This window comes from Molossus molossus, unplaced genomic scaffold (genome assembly GCF_014108415.1).
Source record: "Molossus molossus isolate mMolMol1 unplaced genomic scaffold, mMolMol1.p scaffold_m16_p_6, whole genome shotgun sequence".
NCBI lineage: Eukaryota > Metazoa > Chordata > Mammalia > Chiroptera > Molossidae > Molossus > Molossus molossus.
The window spans coordinates 74,461,599-74,484,259 of record NW_023425399.1 but is presented as its reverse complement, the minus strand read 5'-3'; the positions used below and the strand labels follow the sequence as shown (position 1 = coordinate 74,484,259).

At 39.2% G+C, this 22,661-nt stretch overlaps 1 protein-coding gene across 2 annotated transcripts; it reads right to left on the bottom strand.

Moving 5' to 3' along the window:
* Positions 1-8,670: 8,670 nt before the first annotated feature.
* LOC118618611 (thymosin beta-10-like) lies at positions 8,671-20,206 on the bottom strand. Of its 2 annotated transcripts, none has more exons than XM_036244964.1 (2): positions 20,104-20,180; positions 8,671-9,064 (listed from the first exon to the last, which is right to left on the bottom strand). In XM_036244964.1, the coding sequence occupies exon 2, from the start codon at positions 9,001-9,003 to the stop codon at positions 8,884-8,886; it is 120 nt and encodes a 39-aa protein (XP_036100857.1). In that variant the 5' UTR covers positions 9,004-9,064; positions 20,104-20,180; the 3' UTR covers positions 8,671-8,883. The 2 variants fall into 2 exon arrangements, 1 of the variants encoding a protein (XP_036100857.1); XR_004957078.1 differs by lacking the exon at positions 8,671-9,064 and adding an exon at positions 11,442-11,490 and having other exon boundaries at positions 20,104-20,206.
* Positions 20,207-22,661: the final 2,455 nt, after the last annotated feature.

The following is a 22,661-nucleotide window of genomic DNA, read 5'->3' as shown; positions in this document are numbered from 1 at the left end:
GTGTGTGCATTGTGTAAAATAAGAATCCAATTTTATTATTTTGAATGTGGACATACAGTTTTCCTAACACCATTTATTGAAGAACTAACCTTTCCCCATTGTGCATTGTTAGCACCCTTGTCTAAATCTGTTGACCATAGCCCTGGCCAATTTGGCTCAGCGGTTAGAACATCAGCCTATGGACCAGAGAGTCCTGGGATCAGTTCCCGCTAAGGGTACGTGCCTCGGTTGCGGTTTGACTCCGGCCCTGGTTAGGGTTGTGTGGGTGGCAATCACTCCATGTGTCTCTCTCACATTGATGTTTCTCTCTCTCTTCACCCCCCCCCCCAACTCTGTCTGAAGATACATGCAAAATGTCCTCAGGTGAGGATTAAAAAAAAAAAATCTGTTGACCACATATGCATGGTTTATATCTGTGCTCTCTAGTCTTTTTTAAAAAAAATCTTTATTGTTGAAAGTATTACAGATGTCCCACCCCCTTTACCCCCCAGTGACCCCCTCCTCCCTACTCCCACCCCTCCTGCTTTCCCCAAACTATTATCTGTATCTATTGGTTATGCATATATGCATATAAATTCTTTGGTTTATCTTTTCCCATCCCCCCACCCCTTCCCTCTGAGGTTTGTCAGGCTCTTTCCTACTTTCGTGTTCTTTCTTTCCTTTTTGACAGTTCTACATTTTTGGTGGGGGGGGCATGCCCCTAGTGGGAACCGAACTCGGGACTCTCTGGTCCGCAGACCAACACTCCAACCGTTGAGCCAAACTGGCCAGGGCAGTCCTACATTTAAAAAAAAAAAAATGTTTTTCTTTATTGATTTTTAGGGAAGGGGGGAGAGAGAGAGACGTCAATGAGAGAGAACATCCATCGACCGCTTCCTGCATGCCCTGGGAATGGAACCAGCGACCTCTTGGTGCACCGGTCGATGCTCAACCACTGAGCCATACCAGCCAGGCCCTACTTTTTTTTTTTCTTTTTTTAGGTCTTGAACTCAGTAAATACACACACACACACACACACACACACACACATACACACACAAATCACTCACGTTTTATGGACTAATACTCTTTTTTTGTGCAATATCCATAGCTATCCTGTTTTAATTTTTTTTTTTTTTTATCATCCTCACCCGAGGACATTTTTCCATTTTTTGCCCAGGTAGAGTGGGAGGGAGAGAGAGGAACAGAGAGAGAGAGAGAGAGAAACATCGACGTGAAAGGGACACATCGAGTGGTTGCCACCGTGCGCACAACCAACCAGGGTCAGTGACAAACTGCAACCGAGATACGTACCCTTAGCGGGAACCGAACCGGACCTCTCTGGACCACAGGCCGATGCTCCAACCGCTGAGCCAAACCGGCCAGGACCTGTTTTAATTCTTAAAGTGAAAAAATGAAAAATTTTGTTGATTCTTAAATCTAAAGGATGGGAATATATATATGGGGTTCACTGCATTATTCTCTCTACTTTTGTGCATAAAAATTTTTATTACTTGTTATTTTTTAATTGTTGTGCAAAGTTTATTTTTTTCCATCACCATTTATTCCCACTTCACCCTCTTTCACCTCCATCCCCCACCCCCCACCCCACAAACACCATACTATTGTCTGTGTCAATGAGCTCTTTCTCTTTCTTTTATGCTCAGTCCCTTCCCACCAGCCTCTTCCCCTCCCCCATAGCTGACAGTCTGCTCTCTATCTAGGAGTATGTCTCTGTTTTGCTTGTTGGTTCATTTTGTTCATTAAATTCCACATATGAGTGAAGTCATATGGTACTTGCCTTTCTCTGACTGGCTTATTTCACTTAGCATACTGTTCTTTAGGTATTAATTTTTATTTTGCTTATTTATTTTAAATGCGTTCTTTCTTCTTTTTTAAAAATATTTTTTCTTTATTGATTTTAGAGAGAGAGGAAAGGAGAAGGGGAGATAGAAACATCAACGAGAGTGAACATTGATTGGCCACCTCCCGCATGCCCTTCACTGGGGACCAGGCCCACAACCTGGGCATGTGCCCTGACTGGGAATTGAACTGGCGACCTGCATGGGTCGATGCTCAACCTCTGAGCCACACCAGCCGGGCCACTTTTTTTTTTTATCCTCACCCGAGGACATTCCTCCATTTTTTTGTTCAGATAGAGTGGGAGGGAGAGAGAGGAAGAGAGAGAGAGAGAGAGATATCGACGTGAAAGGGACACATCGAGCGGCCGCCACCCGCACAACCCAACCAGGACCCGGGACGAACTGCAACCGAGGCACATGCCCTCAGTGGGAACCGAACCCGAGTCTCTCCAGACTGCAGGCCAACACTCTAACTGCTGAGCTAAACCAGCCAGGGCTGGCAGGGTCACTTTTTAAATATTCCTCTAAAAATGCACTTTTGAGATCCACTCAGGGATTGCAACCTGCAATTTGAAAAACACTGGAGCCAGGTGGCTGCTAATTGGAGCATCCTCCCATACATCAAAAAAGATTGCAGGTTTGATTCCCAGGTAGGTCACATACCTAGTTGCGGGTTCAATCCCTGATTGGGGTGCATACGGGAGGTAACAGATTGATATTTCTCTTTTACATTGACGTTCCTCTCTCTTTCTCTGCCTTCCTCTCTTTGAAATCAACAAACATATCCTCAGGTGAGGATTAAAAAAGAAAAACGAAAAACACTGGAATTCTGGAAGTTACTAGGAGTTAAAGAAAAAGTCACTGTTGTCAATGGTTGTCACACTTAGTTGAAATAGCTCCTTGTACTTTTCTGCTTTTCTCCAGTAGACTTGTAAGCACAATGAAGACAGGAAACATATCTTCATCACTCTCCATTTTCTCCCCTGAGCCCAGGATAGTGTCTGCCTCATATTAGGTTTAATATTAATTAATACTACTTACTAAGACTTGAACCTTAGTCCTGACCCTGAGAGAATGGTAAAGCTTACATACCAGTGGGGAAAGGAAGGATTTTGCAACCTCTCTCCAAATCCGAACATCTATTAAAGTAGCCTGTTCTCCCTGCAAACTTCTGAGTCAAATGGTAATTTATTAAATGTCACAGTTGGTCTGAACTTAACAAAGCACTGGTCACAAGGCAAACACTCAACTTTTTAGAACTTAATTTGGAGTCAAGGAAGACAATTATCAAAGTCAGGTGATAAAGAATACTTAGGCCCTGGCCGGTTGGCTCAGTTGGTTGAGTGTCCTCCAGTGCACCAAAGGGTCGCTGGTTTGATTCCCGGTCAGGGCCTATATCTAGATTGTGGGTTTGATCCCCAGTTGGGGTGCACATAGGATATTTCTCTTATACATCAATGTTTTTCTCTCTCCCGCTCCATTCCTCTCTCTCTAAAATCAATAAAAACATATTTTATATAATAATAATAAAATAAAAGAATACTTAGGAAATATACTATAACTTCAATTCTCACTTGGAATGACAGTACTTTGGCCCTAACTTTTTCTACAGACCAGCCAAGGTATAGAATAGAACCTAGTGTTGGTATCTGCATTGAGACCTAGCTCAGTAAAAATTGCTGCTTGTAATTGATTTTATTCTTTTGCATTTAAATTTTATAGCTATTTATATATTCATGGGCCTTGTGATAAAAAATGTTTTATACTTTTGTCATATGAATGATAAAGCTGTAAATTATTTAACTGTGCTCGTTATTCCTTTTTTTAAATCCTCACCTGAGGATATTTTTCCATTGATTTTTAGATAGAATGGAAGGAAGGGAGAGAGAGAGAGAGAAAGAGATAGAGAGAACATTGATGTGAGAGAGAGACACATTGATTGGTTGCCTCCCTCACAACCCTGACCAGGGCTGGGGATAGAACCCCCAATTGAGGTGTGTGCCCCTGACTGGGAATCAAACCAGAGACTCTGGTCTGTGGGGCCGATGCTCTAACCACTGAGCAAAATCAGCCAGGGCTCCCTATTCTTAATACTGAAATTAAGAGATACTTTTTCTGGCTCTATTCTTCAACCACCTAAATGTGGGAATTACTTTGAAAATAGTGAAAGGGAAGAATTTGAATATCTTTTGTTTTTTAATATGTTTTTATTGATTTTTTTTTTTCTTCAGAGAGAAGAAGGGAACAAGAGATAGAAATATCAATGTGAGAGAGAAACATTGATCAGCTGCCTCCTGCACACCTGGCATCAGGAATTGAGCCCAAAACCAGGGCATGTGCCCTGACTGGGAATCAAACCAGGACCTCTCAGTCTATGGGATGACACTCAATCCACTGAGCTACACTGGCTAGGCTGAATATCTCTTTTATTATTTTTTTTGGTGGTACGTGCCCCTAGTGGTAACCGAACCCGGGACTCTCTGGTCCGCAAGCCAATGCTCAACCACTGAGCCAAACAGGCCAGGGCCTGAATATCTCTTTTAAATAAGGGTAGTAACTTTTCCCTGGCTGGTTTGGCTCAGCGGTTAGAGCGTCGGCCTGCGGACCAGAGAGTCCCAGGTTTGGTTCCCACTAAGGGCACGGACCTCAGTTGCAGTTTGTCCCCACCCAGGTTGGGGTTGTTTGGGTGGCAACAAGTCAATGTGTGTCTCTCACATCAATGTTTCTCTCTCTCTCTCTCTTTCCCCCTCTCTCCCTCCTGCTCTATCTGAGGATAAATGCAAAAATGTCCTCAGGTGAGGATAAAATAAATAAATAAATAAATAAATAAATAAATAAATAAATAGATAGTAAGTTTAATCAAATAAGTAAGACTTCACTTCAGCTAAGACCATAATACAGTATTAAATTATTACAGAATAATTATGTATTTGTAACTTCTACAAAGGGTTATCGTCTACCCAGAGTTTGATACTAGTATCCAAATTTGGAAAACAGTACAATAATCATATCTATTCCATCTCTACTTCAGGTTTACTGTTGATCACATTACCAAGGACTCAGTACCAGCTGGATATGAATAAACAGGCCAGCAGTATAATAACAGATCTGAATGATCACAAAAGAACATTATCTTTTTTTCAGGTTATTAATTTATTCTCACATTATAATTACACATTAAATGTTTGCAGCCACTTATACATGAAGTTTTAAAGTACTCTCTCAAGAAAGACTGTAATTATTAATTTTTTTTTCATTTTTGTTCTAGAGAATGGAGCACCAATGAAGGAGATAATTTTAGGGAAAAATGCAGCAAATAACTTTTTTTTTTATCCTCACCCAAGGACATTTTTCCATTTTTTGTTCAGATAGAGTGGGAGGGAGAGAGAGGAAGAGAGAGAGAGAAACCTCAATGTGAAAGGGACACATCGAGTGGCTGTCACCCGCACGACCAGCCAGGGCCAGGGACAAACTGCAACCGAGGTACGCTCCCTTAGCGGGAACCGGACCCAGGACTCTCTGGACCACAGGCCGACGCTCTAACCACTGAGCCAAACCGGCCAGGGCAGCAGATAACTTTTAATAGAAATTTCAAAATCATTATTTATCTAGGAAAAATTTAGTAATAATATTTTTCAATTAACTCATAAGTTAATGATACTCTCTACACAAAATGATAGCCATAACTCTTAGTTCATTATTCTGTTTTAAACAGTCAACCTACTACTTGGCACCTGTAAAATTTAAATACCCCATTTATCTGCTTTACCTTATTTATGGACAGACATAAGCATTTCAGATTTTTTTTTCCCTGTATTTTCCAAGCTCAAAATGAATCATGCATAGTACTTAATTTCCAGATCCTGAATACAGTTTATTTCTCCTAATGCCATATAGACATGTTCCAGTATGGCTTTTGAACCCCCATGCTTTCTTACCTTTGAGAAGCATTATGTAGAATAAACTATTATATATATTTTTTATGATATATATTCTGAAATATGTGTTATATATAGTATATCTATTATCATATATTTATATTATATATGTATATATAAAATGTCTAATATTCTCTATATTTACCTAGAGCTATTGATATCAATAATAGTTCCTAGTACTTTTAAGACCATTTATTGGGAAAGAAATTTGGATTATCCTTTCTAGGCTTTGGTTTCTTCAACTACAAAATGCACATGGTAATATCATAATTACAGAGTTATTATGAAGATTAAAGAGATAATATATATGTGAAAATGCTTTGTGAACTATTAAGTACTATAGCAATGTAAAAAGTTATGGTGAGAAGATGTCTAATATTATAAACCAAATAAAAACCAAATGACATTTTTATGTAACTCTCTCTTGTCAAAAACACATTGGGTTCAGGGAGGGGAAAAAGTACACGTTGATCTGTATGGTGATGTTAATTTTGAACCCTTGGCCAAGATCATGCCTGCCAGGATTTGCCACCATAAAATTACTAATTTTTCCTTTGTAATTACTTAATATTTGGTGGGTGGGAGGGAGATACTTTGAGACTACGTAAATATACTATTTCTGTTTAAACTTTGGCCCTTTCATTGGTAGATCTTACTGCAGCAAATACTGTGGTATTCTGATGGTTCTTTTCTTTTCTTTCTTTTTTTTAAGATTTTTTATTAGAGAGAGAGGAAGGAAGAGGGAGAGAGAAAAACATTGATGTGAGAGCAGAACATTGATCAACTGCCTCCTGCACACCCCCTACAAGAGATTGAGCCTAAAACCCGGGCATGTGCCCTGACCAGGAATGGAACCAGCAACCTTTCAGTGCATGTAATGATGCTCAACCAACTGAGCCACACCAGTCAGGGCCTGATGATTATTTTCTATTCTCCACATTTCTTCTATGTTTATAACTGGAATTCTTTTTCCTTAATATGTTTTTATTGATTTTTTTAGAGAGAGAAGAAGGTAGAAAAGAGCATTATTATGAGCAAGAAACATCAATCGACTGCCTCCTACACGCCCCCTACTGGAGATCCAGCCTGCAACCCAGGCATGCGCCCTGACTGGGAATCGAACCAGGACCTCTCAGTCCTTGAAATGACACTCAGTCCACTGAGCCACACCGGCCGGGCTATAACTGGAATTCTTTTTTTTTTTTTTTGGTACATGCCCCTAGCAGGAACCGCGCCTGGGACTCTCTGGTCTGCAGGCCAATGCTCCAACCACTGGGCCAAACCAGCCAGGGTTATAACTGAAATTTTTTTTTATCCTCACCCGAGGACATTTTTCCAGACATTTTTTGTTCAGATAGAATAGGAGAGAGAGAGAGGAAGAGAGAGAAACATTGACGTGAAAGGGACACATCGAGTGGTTGCCACCCCCACGACCTAACCAGGGCCGGGGACAAACTGCGACCGAGGTACGTGCCCTTAGTGGGAACCGAACCCAGGTCTCTCTGGACCACAGGCCAATGCTCTAACCACTGAGCAAACTGGCCAGGGCTATAACTGTAATTCTTTTATTTTTTTATATATATTTTTTATCCTCACCCGAGGACATTTTTCCATTCTTTGCTCAGATAGAGTGGGAGGGAGGGAGGGAGGGGCGGTGGGGAGAGAGAGAGAGAGAGAGAGAAACATCGACGTGAAAGAGACACATCGAGTGGCTGCCACCCGCACAACCCAACCAGGGCTGGGGACAAACTGCAACCGAGGTATGTGCCCTTAGTGGGAACTGAACCCGGGTCTCTCTGGACTACAGGCTGACGCTCTAATCGCTGAGCCAAACTGGCCAGGACATAACTGTAATTCTTAAAGGAAGACTTGTCACTTCTCTCCTTGACCTATTTCTTTGTTTATTAATTTATTAATATTAGTATATCAGCAAATTTCAAGTGGTGTGCTGCAAGAATTTTTAAAACATGCAATACCTGACTATTTAGTCAGGAGCACTGACTTCTTTTCCCTTGGATTGTCATAACAGTCAACACTACAACAACCATCTGGTGTGAATGCCTGTCTTGAACCATAGACATATAGGTCACAAAACACAGTTGCATCTTACTGGTCATGTTGCATAAGAAGGTTGTATCTGCCCTGGCCAGTTTGACTCAGCAGTTGGAGTATCAGCCCACAGAACAAAGGGTCATGGATTTGATTCCAGTCAGGGGCACGTACCTGGGTTTTGGGTTTGATCCCCGGTCCTGGTTGGGGTCGTGCGGGAGACAGCCAATTGATGTGTCTTTCTCAAATCGATGTTTCTCTCTCTCTCTCTTTCTCTCTCCCTCCCTCCCTTTCTCCCTTCCAGTTCCCCTTTGAAAAAACAATCAATGGAATAATACCCTCAGGTTAATTCTTGGTACCAGAAATCCTTATATAGAAGAATAGACACTTTATTTTTAATTTATGTATTTATTTATGTATGTATTTATTTATTTTTAATCCTCATCTGTGGATGTTTTTCTATTTATCTTCAGATAGAGTGGGAGGGAGGGAGAGAGAGAGAGAAACATCAATGTGAGAGGGACACATCGACTGGTTGCCTCCTGCACAATCCTGACCAGGGCCAAGGACCAAACCGCAACTGAAGTATATGCCCTTGACAGGAATCGAACCCAAGACTCTTAGGTCCGTGGGCTGATGCTCTAACTGCTGAACCAAACCAGCCAGGGTGGTACTTGATTTTTTAAAAAGTCACTTTGGAACAAAAAGGGTAGGTAATTATTATTATTATTATTATTATTATTTTGTAAATCAATCAAAACTATACCTATTTATTTTTCATGCCACGAGGTGTGTTTTATTTTCGTTAATCATACAAATAATTTTCTACAGTATCCCAGGGCAAATGGGAAAATTTGTCAGTCTGATTAGAGGTGTATGGGGGGGTCCCCTTAGAGACCCACAGGCTGATGGCATGGGGACAGAGTATCCGGGTTCACAGTGCAGTTTGTTGCTCGTGTCCATCTTGCAGGTGGGGTGGCTTTTTCTCCACTCATGACGGGGATCCCAAAGATGATGGGGGTGGGGAATCCTCCAGGTTCTTAGGAAATTTCACTCTACTTCTCCTGTTCAATGGTCTCTTTGGTCGGCAGGGTGTTCTTCTCCTGCATCTTTGTCTTCTTCAGCTTGACCTTATCGAAGCTGGCAACTTCCCCCATGTCCGGCTTGTCTGCCATTTTCTTAAAACAGTCCTCGGCCTTCTCTCCTTGATCAGGTTAATGGACCCCACTGGCATTGCTGCAGCAAGAGACCAATATCTATTTTTTGGTCAGATAAGCAAAAAATATATTTTTTGGTGTTCTGCAGAATTTTAGTAGTTTACGTGTGCCATGAAATGAAATCAAGGTTGAAAATCTCTGGCATAGACTCATGGATTTTTCTCTTTTCTTTGGGTTATAAATCAAGACTAATTATTTTGTTGTTCAAGTTGTATCTTCTTCTTTTATTATTATTATTATTTTTTTTTTTTTTATCCTCACCCGAGGATATTTTTCCATTTTTTGTACAGATAGAGTGGGAGGGAGAGAGAGGAAGGGAGAGAGAGAGAGAAACATCGACGTGAAGGGATACATCGAGTGGCTGCCACCCGCACGACCAACCAGGGCCGGGGACAAACTGCAACCGAAGTACGTGCCCTTAGCGGGAACCGAACCCGGGTCTCTCCAGACCGCAGGCCGACGCTCTAACCGCTGAGCCAAACCGGCCAGGGCTGTTCTACAGATATTAAAAGGTGAATTAAATTACAATAGCTTTATACAGGTACTGGTGCAAAATCTGTCAGATAACTCAAACAGAACAAAGAACTAGACAGAGACTCTGATCTATACTAGAATTTAAGTAACCAAAAGCACAGTGAGAAAATGGGCAAAAGACAAGGACAAACAATTTACACATACACATATACAACAATATAATAAGAATGTTTAACCTCATCCATGAATAACTAAAACTATTAAATATTCTTAATCTATTAGACTGGCAAAGACTAAGCACAAATTTGATTTTGATAACACTATGTATTAGTGACAATGTAAAGAACCAATCTCATATGCTGCTGGAAAATGCATATATTGGTAGAACCCCTCCAGCATTTTGCTTCAGCAATTCTACTTGTATCCATTTATCCTATAGAAACACTGGCATGTATAAAACAACAAAAACATAAGTTATTTAATCAAGCACTGTTTATAATAGTAAGAAATTGGAAACTATAAATGTCTACCCGTAGGTTAAATTATGATTCATTTTCACAATGAAATAATATTCAGCCCTAAGTTAGAAAGACTCTTGTGTAATGACATGAGATAGTTGAGTAGGGAAGAAGACGTTGAAGAAGCAGGTACAGAAGGAATAAAAGATGGATTTAAGTTTCTGAAGAGGTAGAAGAGAATGTGATCCAGAGGAAAAATGCAGGATTTGGTCGTAGAAAGAAGGGAGGGGGGCACCCTTTTCCTTGAGGAGGGGGCGAGGGAGAGAATGCAGAGCAAGTAATAGAGCTTATTTTTCTTTTTTCCAAAACCTTTTCTCTTTTCCAAAATCTTCTCTACTTCAATGTAGTTAATCCAGAGGTCCCCCTTTCACGTCCCTTTCTGAAATTCCTATTTCTTTAAAACCTCCTAAGCCTCTAAAGCTTTTTTTTTTTTTTGCATTTTTATCTTCAGATAGAGTGGAAGGAAGAGAGAGAGAGAAACATCGATGTGAGAGAGACACATTGACTGGTTGCCACCCATATGACCCCAACCGGGGCCGGGGACGAACTGCAACCGAGGTACGTGCCCTTAGCAGGAACCGAACCCGGGCTCTCTGATCCGCGGGCCGACACTCCAACTGCTGAGCCGAACCAGCCAAGACAAGCCTCTAAAGGTTTTTTTTTTTTCCAATCCTCATCTGAGGACATTTTCCCATTTTTGTTCAGAGAGAGTGGGAGGGAGAGAGAGAAACATTGATGTGAAGTGAAAGGGACACACGGAGTGGCTGCCTCCTGCACAACCCAACCAGGGCCGGAGACAAACTGCAACTGAGGTACATGCCCTTAGCGGGAACCGAACCTGGGTCTCTATGGACTGCAGGCTGACGCTCTAACTGCTGAGCCAAACTGGCCAGGGCTAAAGGTTTTTATTGACATGTCCAGTCTCTAGTGCTCAAGAAGATATAAGATTAGCAATCATTCTAATTTAATATGCATTTATTGACTTTTATGTATGTGCCAGGATATCACATTACACTGTGATAGATACTAAGACCACAATAATGGTGAAGTCAGACACACACAGACATTTTCATTTTACAAGGTAGATTTTGATAAATATAGCAGATATAAAAATGCTTTGGAAATATAGAACAGAGAAAATATAATTAGATGTGAGCAAGGATTCAGAGGGTCTTCACTGAGAAGGTACTATTTAAGTGAGACCTTACAGGAATGATAATACTTTAATACTTTTTGATGGGTACAGATAGAAGTAAAGTAATTCCAAAAGGAATGTATAAGCTAAGTTATAGAAAAGTGGGAGAAAGGAAATTAAAGACAAATCCATTTAAATCATTTTCCTTCCAGCCCTGGCTGGTTTGGCTCAGTGGTTAGAGTACTGACCTGCAGACCAAAGAGTCTTGGGTTCAATTTGTCAAGGGCACGTATCTCTGTTGCAGTTGGATCTCTGGCCCTGGTTGGAATTGTATGGGAGGCAACAAATTGATGTGTTTCTCTTACATTGATGTTTCTCTCTCTCCCTTTCTCCCTTCCACCCTCTCTCCCTCCCTCCGACTCGATCTGAAAATCAATGGAAAAATATCCTCAGGTAAGGATTTAAAATATATATATAAATCATTTTCCTTCCATAACAATTTTCTCCCAACTCTCACATCTTAATTATTCATCTAACTTGACTTTTGGAAAAAGATGTTTCAATCTCAACCTCATGTCTCAGTAACCTCCAGGTGACTTTCTGTAGCTTCTTTGTGCAAAGAAGGAGGGCAGTATAAATTAAATTCTAGCTCCTCAGAGTTAACAGGAGAATGTGTACCTTTGGAGAACCCAGAGTGCAAGGTTTAGCAAACCTCTCTAGAGGCAGAAATTCATTTGTTGTAGTTTCTCATTAGTTTCCTATCTGTCCTTCTTATTCTACTGCTAAAAATAAAATTAAAAAATAGCAACCTAAATTGAAAAGTGGAAGGGGTTGATATCAGGCAAAAAACATAACCAGGGCAAATTTTAAACACCACTTAAAAATTAATATGTATTGCACTGGTTAGTTTGGCTCAGTGGTTAGATGGTTGGTCCATATACCAAAGGGTCTTGGGTTCAATTCCCAGTCAAAGGCATGTGCCTGGGTTGCAGGTTAATCCCCAGCCCTGGTCAGGGTCGTGCGGGAGGCAACCAATCCATGTGTCTCTCTCACATCAATGTTTCTCTCTCTCTCTCTCTCTCTTTCTCTCTCCTTCTCGCTCCCCCTTTTTCCTCTCTTCTACTCTATCTAAAAATTAATGGAAAATATACTCACCTTAACAACAACAACAACAAAAAATTAGTATGTATCTTTCCCACATTTAATTTCAAGCCATGTAAGCAGAAAGAAGACAAAAACTACTCGTTGGGCATGTTTAATGTACCTATACTTCCCTGTTCCACTGGCTATCTGTAATCATGGTTTTCATCAGTACTACTACTGGAGAGAACCAATAACCAGGAAGTGAGGGCAGGACAAAATGGTTCTTTGATTCACAAACTCATAAATATGCTTTTAGGTTTATTACATTATAAATAATATTTTTTGCCCAAATCAGAGTATTTAGAATCTATTCATTTGCTTGAACCAAAGGCGAACTACTTAAGTAAAGACAGTTAAGTCTTGACTGGAATGTTAGAATAATTTGCAGTTATATATTTTGAGCCACTTACAAGGCATCTGGCAAATGGAATTGGAAAGCCTGGCTTTTACATATTCTTTTTTTTTGTTTTGTTACGTGCCCCTAGCGGGAACCGAACTCAGGGCTCTCTGGTCCTCAGGCCAACATTCCAACTGCTGAGCCAAACTGGCCAGGGCGGAAAGCCTGGCTTTTAGAAAGCCTCTTTCCCATCCCCAAAACTTAAGCAGAAAGCATTGTGAAGTGATGTTAAATAATTTATAATTTTCATACATATTTAGTTTTTTTTCTTCGACAGACTTTCCACTGAATTTCTCCTTTAAATAAATCATGGCTCTTGCAAGAGAATCTGACTGCTTATTTAAGCCCCATTTCTACACAGACAAAAAACAATGCCTACCTATTGTATACTTCACTAATTGGGAAATATTTCCCCCGTTTTCACCCGAGTCTTTGGGAATGGGTAGAGAACAGTGAAAGTTAAGTTATTATGGTTCTAAAGTTTTGGCTTCTGTCCCCAAAGTCCTCCAAAGAAAGCTCAGAGAAGCTAACTTACAACCTACTCCAAAGAGTAGAAAGGTTAAAAGCATTTGCTCAGAAATTGAAATAACTCACTTAAAGGTGAGAGCTGGTTGAAACAGCCATAATATTCACCAGCCATATTGGGAGGAATGATTGTTTTGGAGAGAGGTCATATGATTTTACAGTTCCTAAAAACTCTCCATCATGGCCAAATATGTAACAAAATGGTCCATCAATTAATTACTGGAATCTATCAGAATGTCATATTGTTTTTCTCTGAACAATATGACAGTGTTGAAAAAAATATCCTGAACTTGGAATGGGAAACCAGATAGATCCGTCCCTTTCACTTATGAGCTGTGAGACATAGGAAAAGACACTTAACCTCTCTGAACTTGGGCATAATATGCCATATTATCATTGAGAGTTATGAGAATCAAATTATATTAAGTATATGAAAATGTTTATTAACCAAAAAAGTGCTATTGAAAATATTATAACTTACCATGTTGTGACTGAGGTATTAATACTCCAAAAATTAATATTTACTAGCCTTACTTTCTGAGGGTTAATTTTTTTAAAAAGGAATTTATAATAATATTTCTATTGACCTCTCACTTTGTGCTAAATACTATACAAAGTGCTTTACATGTATATGTTATTTTAAATCCTCCCAATACACCTATCATGTTTGATAGATGAGGAAACTGAGCCACAGCAAATTTAGGTAACTTTCCCAAGGTCATTCAAAGAGTGAAGGGTAGAGCCAGTATTCTAACTCTAGCTTTAGGACTCACCTTTTTAACCACTATATTACACTGCTTAAAAAGCTATAAAGAAAAAAAGCTGTATAGAACACAAGAATGAAAAAGAATATAAAAGCTATCTATGAAATCTTTTTGACCAAATAAATTAACTTGAAATAGTTCAATCAAACTTGATCGAATCTCCAGCTTACAGGAAATTCAGGGGACAAAGGAACAATGTTAAAAGTTGACATGGGCACAATCAGCAAAATTAAGAAGTAAAGAAACTTTACAAATTGCAAGAAAAAAATACAAAATGGAATAAGAAAGCAAATCAACTGCAAAAATATCATTTATAAAACAATTAGAGAAATTAGAACACTGCCTGGATGTTTGATAATATTCTTGTGCATGAGAATGATATTGTGGTTACTTTTTTTTTTTTAATCCTCACCCAAGGATATTTTTCCATTGATTTTCAGATAGAGTGGGAAGGAGAGAAGGGGAGAGAGAAAAAGAGACACATCAATGTGAAAGAGAAATATATATTGGCTACCTCCCAAATGACCCTGACCAGGGCCAGGATCAAACCTGCAACCAAGGTACATGCTATTGACTGGGAATCAAAACCAAGACTCTTCGGTCTGAGAGCCAACACTCTAACTGCTGAACCAAACCCGTCAGGGCTTATGGCTACGTTTATAAAACAGACACTATCTTTCAGAAATATACACTGAAACATAGAGGAAATATCTCAGATTTGCTTCAAAGTAATCCAGTGAGTCATCGTGGGGTGCAAGGATGGGGAGATGAGTGGCAGTACAGATGAAACAAGTTTGGCCTTAGGTTGGTAATTGTTGAAGGTGGGTAGTAACTATATGGGGGTTCAGTATATCATTTTATTTTGCATATATACATTTGAAAGGTACAGCCAAAATGAAAGTGGCATATAATTCTTCACCTATCCTAAACCAAATATAATTATCACCATCTACAAACCATTTCAAAATCCTATTGAGAGCAGTGAGTGCAGCAATAAGTGAAGTAAGTCAGACAAAAACAACTACTATATAATCTCACTTATGTATGAAATCTAAAAAGACAAAAACCAAGTTCATAGATGCAGAGAACAGATTTGCAGTTGCCAGAGGCAGGGTGTGGGGAGTGGGCAAAATGGGTGCCTGGAGTCACAAGGTACAAAATTCCAGTTATAAAATAAGTCATGGGGAGATAACGCACAGCATGGTGACTATAGTTAGTAATATGTATTGCATATTAGAAAGTCGCTTAGAGAGTAAATCTTAAAATCTCTCATCACAAAAAAAATATTCTTTATGGTAATGGATATTAACTAGACTTTGTGATGACCATTTCACAATACTATGAACAAATACCAATTCATTACGTTGTACAACTAATATGCTGTATGTTATTTATACTTCAATTAAAAATAAAAAGCATAACACCATCTAGGTTAAAGGTCCCCAAAGCAAACACAGGGTAAAAGTCAAAGATTTAGCAGCCAAAACTAAGACATCAAGGGTGCCCCCAGGCAGAATCCCAGAGTGCTTGGCTGGAGCTTCTGATGTCCCTCTGGCCTAGAGCCTAGGGCAGGGCAGAGTTTGTAGCAAGAGGATTGGTTGATCCTGGGAACCAGCAGGACCTGAGCCTGCACTGTAACATAAATAAATAAATAAATAAATAAATAAATAAATAAATAAATAAATAAATAAATAAATAAAATTTAAAAGTATAACGCCCAATTCAAATGAGCCTATCCCTTTTTATCTGAAAATAATTTTTTCAGATGCCCTCATGAGAGACTTCCATTTACATATGGTTAATTAGTCAAAGGGTTCCTGCTAAGTACAAAGTGGATGGGAAAATAAAGCATTTGAAGGTAGACACATTTCTATTTCCAACAAAATTGAGTTCTATGAGTAAGAGCAGACAGAGAATGGATATTGGGTTGATAACTAACAGTGTATGTTACAGAACCCATTTCACCTGAGGTCTCCAAAATTTCAGATTTATAATTTTCTGGCTCATAGTTGACCTCAATCTATCTTTAAATAAAACAGGGATGAATAGGCAACTAGATGTATGTATGCTTGTATGTCACAAATACTACATAAGGAAAGGAATTTGTGACCAGATTCATTTATTAGAATTCTATCTGGGGTTTCAAAAGTGCCAATCAACCATATCTTATCTCTGGGTTTTGAATAAAATTGAGAATACAGATGGGGTCAGATTACCTGCTTTATTAGTGATAAAGGTAGATTAAAAAAAAAACAGTTTACCCCACCATCAAACCAGTATTATATGAAATGTTGAAGGGTCTTCTTGAAGGAGAAGAAGAACAAAAATATAAACAATAAAATGGCAATTAATACATACCTATCAACAATTGAATCTACAAACAAAATGAGCAAGCAAAACAGAAACAGACTCATAGATACAGAGAACTTTTTGTTGGTTGCCAGATGGGAGGGGACTGGGGGATGGGTGAAAAAGGTGAAGGAATTAAGTACAGATTGGTTGTTAGACTGATGAACCTCAAAGGGAAGGGGGAAAGGAGGGCAGGATGAGATAAACCAAAGAACTTCTATGCATATATGCACAACCAATGGACACTGACAATAGTGTGGGGAAGCAGGAGGAGGTGGGATTGGGGAGGAGGGGTCAATGAGGAAAAAAGGGGGGCACATCTGTAATACATTCAACAATAAAGATGAGTTAAAAAAAAACAAAAACAGGCTGGCTGGTGTGGCTCAGTGGTTGAACGTCGACCCATGCACCAAGAGGTCACCGGTTGGATTCCCAGTCAGGACACATGCCCAGGTTGTGGGCTCGATCCCCAGTAGGGGGCATGCAGGAGGCAGACAATCGATGTTTTCTCTCGTTGGATGTTTTTATCTCTCTCCCTCTCACTTCCTCTCTCTAAAGTCAATAAAGGAAAAAAAAAATCTTTTAAAACAAACAAACAAAAAAACCCGGTTTACCCATTGTGTAGATCACACACAACAGAAAGGCATATAGTATGGAAGACTTCCTTGTCTGCCTTTTGACAGATGCCCCAAAGGAATGTCAACAGAAAACAGGCTGCTGTGGGAATGAGGCAAACAAAATGACCAAGCCTCAGTATTTTATGGGATCTATTCTACTTTATGGGTTCAGGTAGAAATGTGGAAAGAGGAAGAGACACGTTGTCCTTATATAAAAGATAATTTTTAGGTTAAAATTTTCATGGATATTCCCTGAGCATTGCCATTTTATGAGAATATTTAGTAAGAGTTGGCAATCTATTATCAAAATATGATTAGGAAGCTTAAGCACATGATTTCTTACTGAAATATAATCCACAAGAAATGTGACATAAAAATAATCCAAAAAGAATTTGGCCAAAATAAACATAATCTCATTGGAGTACAATATGTTTTTAGCAGAATGTTTCTTTTTTCTAAATTGGATGCCAACAAAAGAGCTATGCATACAATCATCCATGTTACACAAAAAAAGTGTAAGTATACAGAGAAGATATACTCTCAAAGGGAAGACTACAGCTTAGAGGGTGGGAGAAACTGGATTTGAGATGGTGACGTGGTGAAGAATAGATATGCAAGTGAAGAGTTGATCAAGATGTAAAGAATTGGTCCCTGTGATGGTTAATTTTATATCAACTTGAATGGGTCTTGGGGTGCTCAGATATTTGGTTAACCATTATATCTGGGTGTGTCTGTGAAGGTGTTTCCGCATGAGATTAGCATTTGAGTTGGTAGACTGTGTAAAGCAGATTGCCCTGCCCAATGAAAGAGGGCTTCATCCAATTTGTTGAAGGCCTGAATAGAAAAAGGTGGAGAAAGACAGAATTTGCTTTCTCTGCCTGTTTGAGCTGAACATCAGCCTTCTCCTGCCCTCAGACTGGAATTTACATCACTATCAGCAATCCCAGTTCTCAAGCCTCTGGACTTTGATTTACAGCATTGATTCTCAGGTCTTTGGACTGACTGGGACTACATCAATGTCTTTCTTGAGTCTCCAACTTGCAGATGGAAGATTAAAGAACTTCTTGGCCTCTATAGTTATGAACCAATATATTATAATAAATTATATATATGAATATATATGTATGTGTGTGTGTGTGTGTGTGTGTGTATACATCTCCTATTGGTTTTGTTTTTTTGAAGAACCCTAATACAGTTCCCTAAAAAAAGTTTATTAGGTTCCTTTAATCTACCAGTACATTAAGATTCATGTTAGCCAAATCCTTCAGATGACATATTTCTAGCAAGAAGAAACAAAAAACAATTGCCAAATGCTTTACCTTTGCACAATTAAGGGGAAATGCCCAATAAAAACAAGTGCCAGGCCCCTGGCTCAAATCTTAAAACTACAGAGTAGAACCTAGAGTTAGACTGTGCAGAGCTGTAGATCAGTTTGTGACAAGAAGTGACTTAATTAATTGGAAACACTCTCCTGGAGTCTAAATCTCTTCCCTGATTTAGAAAGATCTTACAGGAAAAAGGGTAGCTGATGAATGACCATTAAACTGCCCACATATCAAGACACAAAAGAAAACTGAAGCTCTAGTCTTGGAACTTATCAGTTGCTTTTTCATATATTTTGGCTTCTAGAATGAAAATGATTCCTGTTGTGGAAAGAAAGGCTAATTTTTTCAAAAGCACCAAATCAACCCAAGATGTTCTCCAGAGTAGAAGGCTCAGGGACATATCAATATAAACCTTGGTAAACTGTCAGCTTAAGTTATAACTTTTGCCTCTCTGTCACTAAAACAGGCAGCCAGAGGTAGCAAAGTGGGTAAAATTGACTGTAGAAGCAATAAGAGGATGAGAGCATAGGTTTTCCTTGGACAGTTAGTCCCAAGAAAATTTGGCTCAGGAAGTCAGAAATTGAGAACTGGCCAGAAAGCCTACAAATGAAGACCATGTGAACCACTTAGAGCTAGGGTTTTATTGATTTTCATACCCATCACTGTATCTCTCCCAAACTGCATCAAGCAACCAACCCAAGCATACCTCTAATTCTGCATCATCTTGTCAGGACCATAGCAAAATAGGTCTAGTAGAAAAGTCAACAAATGCTGCAAATTGTTAAACATTTACCAGCACACCACAGGCTGACAGCGGATGGCCTCTGAGACTTTTCTAGAAGGCTTGACATTTTTGTTTTATTATTATTATTATATTATTATTATTATTATTTGGTATGTGCCCCTAGTGGGAACCGAACCCAGGACTCTCTGGTCCGCAGGCGGATGCTCCAACCACTGAGCCAAACCGGCCAGGGCTAGGCTTGACATTTTAAAAAACATAAGGCAAATGTCTACCTCTTGTGCCCACTCACCAATGTCATTTTCAGAGATAATGTAGCTGAAGTGATATTACTTAGATTAATACTTATTTTCCTTAAATCAAATTTTCAAGTAAAGCTTTGAAAACTATGTAATATTTTATATAAAAAATGATGTCAAGCCCTGGCCAGTATAGCTCCATGGTTAGAGAATCGGCCCCGTGCACCAAAGGATCTTGGGATCAATTCATGGTCAAGGGCACATACTTGGGTTGCAGGTTCGATCCCCCACCCCAGTCAGGGCTCATGCAGGAGGCAACCAATTGATGTGTCTCTCTAACGTGGATATTTCTCTCTTTTTCCCCTCCTCCTTCCCTCCCTTCTACTCTCTCTAAAAAACAATGGAAAAAATATCCTTGGGTGAGGATTAACAAGAAAAAAAAAATGATGTCAAACTACATGTATTCTGCTACTCAAATTATTTGCTCAATTTTGAGACTCATCCATGTTGATACATGCAGCTCCTGGTCCTTTTCATTAGTTTACTATATAAACAACTAACTCTTTTCCTGTTGAACAAGTAGGTAGTTGGTTTCTTTTCTTTTTTTTTTTTTTTTACTATTATAAAGACTACTTACTTACAACATTCTTAAATATGTCCCCTTGAGTAAAATAAATGCGCAGCAAATTTTAACTTTGCATTCCCCAAATTTTAGGAACGTTAGACATCTTTTCCCCAAATTTTATTGGACTTTCCTCTTGTGTAAATTGCCTGTCTATATTCTTTAGTCATTTTTCTATTGGATCTCTTAATAATTTAAAAGAGTTTACCTCACAGATATTGTGCGTTTGGTTCCAGATCGCCGCATAAAGCGAATTGTGATCTTTGTGCTGGTGGAGGGTCCTGCCTTCATTTTGTAAAAAATGCAGCATCTGTGAAATGCAATAAAGCAAAGCATAATAAAATAAGGTGTCCTATTTTTTACAGTTTGGATATTAATCCTTTGTATTATGCTTTGAATCCATCTTTTCCCAGTTAGTAGACTACCAAAACACAATAGCATTATAGTATATCTCAGTGGTTAGCAAATTCTGGCCTGTGAGCCAAATCTAGCCTTCTGCCCATTTTTGTCAAGTTTTGTTGGAACACTGCCATGCCCATTGGCTTATCTATTGCCTACAGCTGCTTTCAAGAAGCAGTGTTGAATAATTGAGACAGACAACATATGGTCTATAACAGCAATTTCCAACCTTTTTCATCTCATGGCACATATAATTACTAAAATTCTGAGGCACACCAAAATATATATTTTTTGCCAATCTGACAAAAAAATAGGTATAATTTTTACTCATTTATAGTGGATGGCTATTGTTGTATTGGCTGTTGTCATTTTTTAATTTGACAATCTAAGGGAAAAGAGATCAGTGCCCCTGACTAAAGTCAGGTATTGCATGTTTTAAAAACTCTAGTGGCACACTGGTTGAAAAATCACTGTCCTGCATCTAAAATACTATCTGGCTTTTTAGAGTGAGCTTGGTGACTCCTCGTCTACTCCATAAATAACTTACTTAACTATTCCTCTAATTTTGGACACAAGATTTTTTCCTTTTAATTAAGAAATGTGATGAACTTCTTTATGACTAAATTTCTGTCAACTTTTTTTCCTTGAACTCTCAAATTAAATGCTGGATCAAAGCACAGAAAAGCCCTGGCCGGTTTGGCTCAGCGGTTAGAGCGTCGGCCTGCGGTCCAGAGAGACCCGGGTTCGGTTCCCGCTAAGGGCATGTACTTCGGTTGCAGTTTGTCCCCGGCCCTGGTTGGTCGTGCGGGTGGCAGCCACTCGATGTGTCCCTTCACGTCGATGTTTCTCTCTCTCTCTCCCCCTCCTATTCTATCTGTACAAAAAATGGAAAAATATCCTCGGGTGAGGATTAAAAAAAAAAAAAAAAAAAAAGCACAGAAAAAAAATGTTAAGGCTTTTGAGATATCCTGGCAAATTGCTTAATGTTTTTCAGTTCACCTTTCCATCAGCCTACTCCAAATGGTCTTCTACCTACATAGCAATGAATACTGTTTAAAAATTACTTGATCAAAAATGAAATACAACCGAAAACTGCATGAGTACCAAGATAATTTCATTTCTTTTAACCCTCATCTCAGGATATTTTTCAATTTATCTTCAGATAAAGGGGGGGAGGGCATCAGTGTGAGAGAGACACATCAATTGGTTGCCTCCTGCACTATTTTGACCAAGGCCAGGGACCGAATCACAGCTGAGATACATGCTCTTGACCGGAATTGAACCCGCAGCTCTTTGGTCCTTGGGCTACCACTCTAACCGCTGAGCAAAACAGCCCAGGGCTCCTCTGCTTTTAATATTTTACAATGTTTGGTATCTCTTGATTCAGTTCCCCCACTTTTTTCTTGTCTAAAAAAAAATGATGAAGCTCCTACAGCCTCTTCATTCTTCAGAATGAAAATCAGAGCCAATTTACCAGTTAAGAACACAGGGTTCTTGGATATAGACTTGCTTCTAAATTCCAGCTCTGCTGATTAAAAACTGTGGGACTTTGGCAATTACCTGAACTCTCTGGGCATGAAAACAGAAAATATCATCTGCTACACAGAATTGTTCTGTGGGTTAAAAGAAATAACATGCAAAGGGCTGAGTGCAGAACCTGGCATAGAGTAAAACAAACACTCTATCCAATATTTGTCAAATGACAAGGGTAGTTACTATCATCCACTAAAAAAAAAATAAAAAAATCCTTGTTTGGCAACTGCATTAAATCTGTAATCAGAAAAATTTGGCACAGAATAAGAATTAAATTCAAGATATTACTTAAAAATTCATTAGGATAATTGTGTTAAACCTATAAATTGGGAGAATTGATTTAACTACACCAGCAATTTTCAACCTTTTTCTCATGGCACACATAAACTAATTACTAAAATTCTGCAGCACACCAAAAATATATATATTTTGCCAGTTTGACAAAATAGCTATAATTATGATTCATTCATATGGGATGGCTATTGTGTTGGTTGTTATTATTATTTTTTTAAATCCTCACCCGAGGATATTTCCATTGCCTTTTTAAATTTTAATCCTCACCTGAGGATATTTTTGCATTGATTTTTTTTGTTTTTTAAATAGAGTGGAAGGCCCTGGCCGGTTTGGTTCAGCGGTTAGAGCGTCGGCCTGCGGTCCTGAGAGACCCGGATTCAGTTTCCGATAAGGGCACGTACCTCGGTTGCAGTTTGTCCCCGGCCCTGGTCGGTTGTGCGGATGGCAGCCACTCGATGTGTTCCTTTCACGTCAATGTTTCTCTCTCTGTCTCTGTTCCTATCTCTCCCTCCCACTCTACCTGAACAAAAGATGGAAAAA

Bases quoted from the DNA above. Each gene is read 5' to 3' on its own strand.
- LOC118618611 (XM_036244964.1), bottom strand. From the start codon at position 9,003: ATGGCAGACAAGCCGGACATGGGGGAAGTTGCCAGCTTCGATAAGGTC.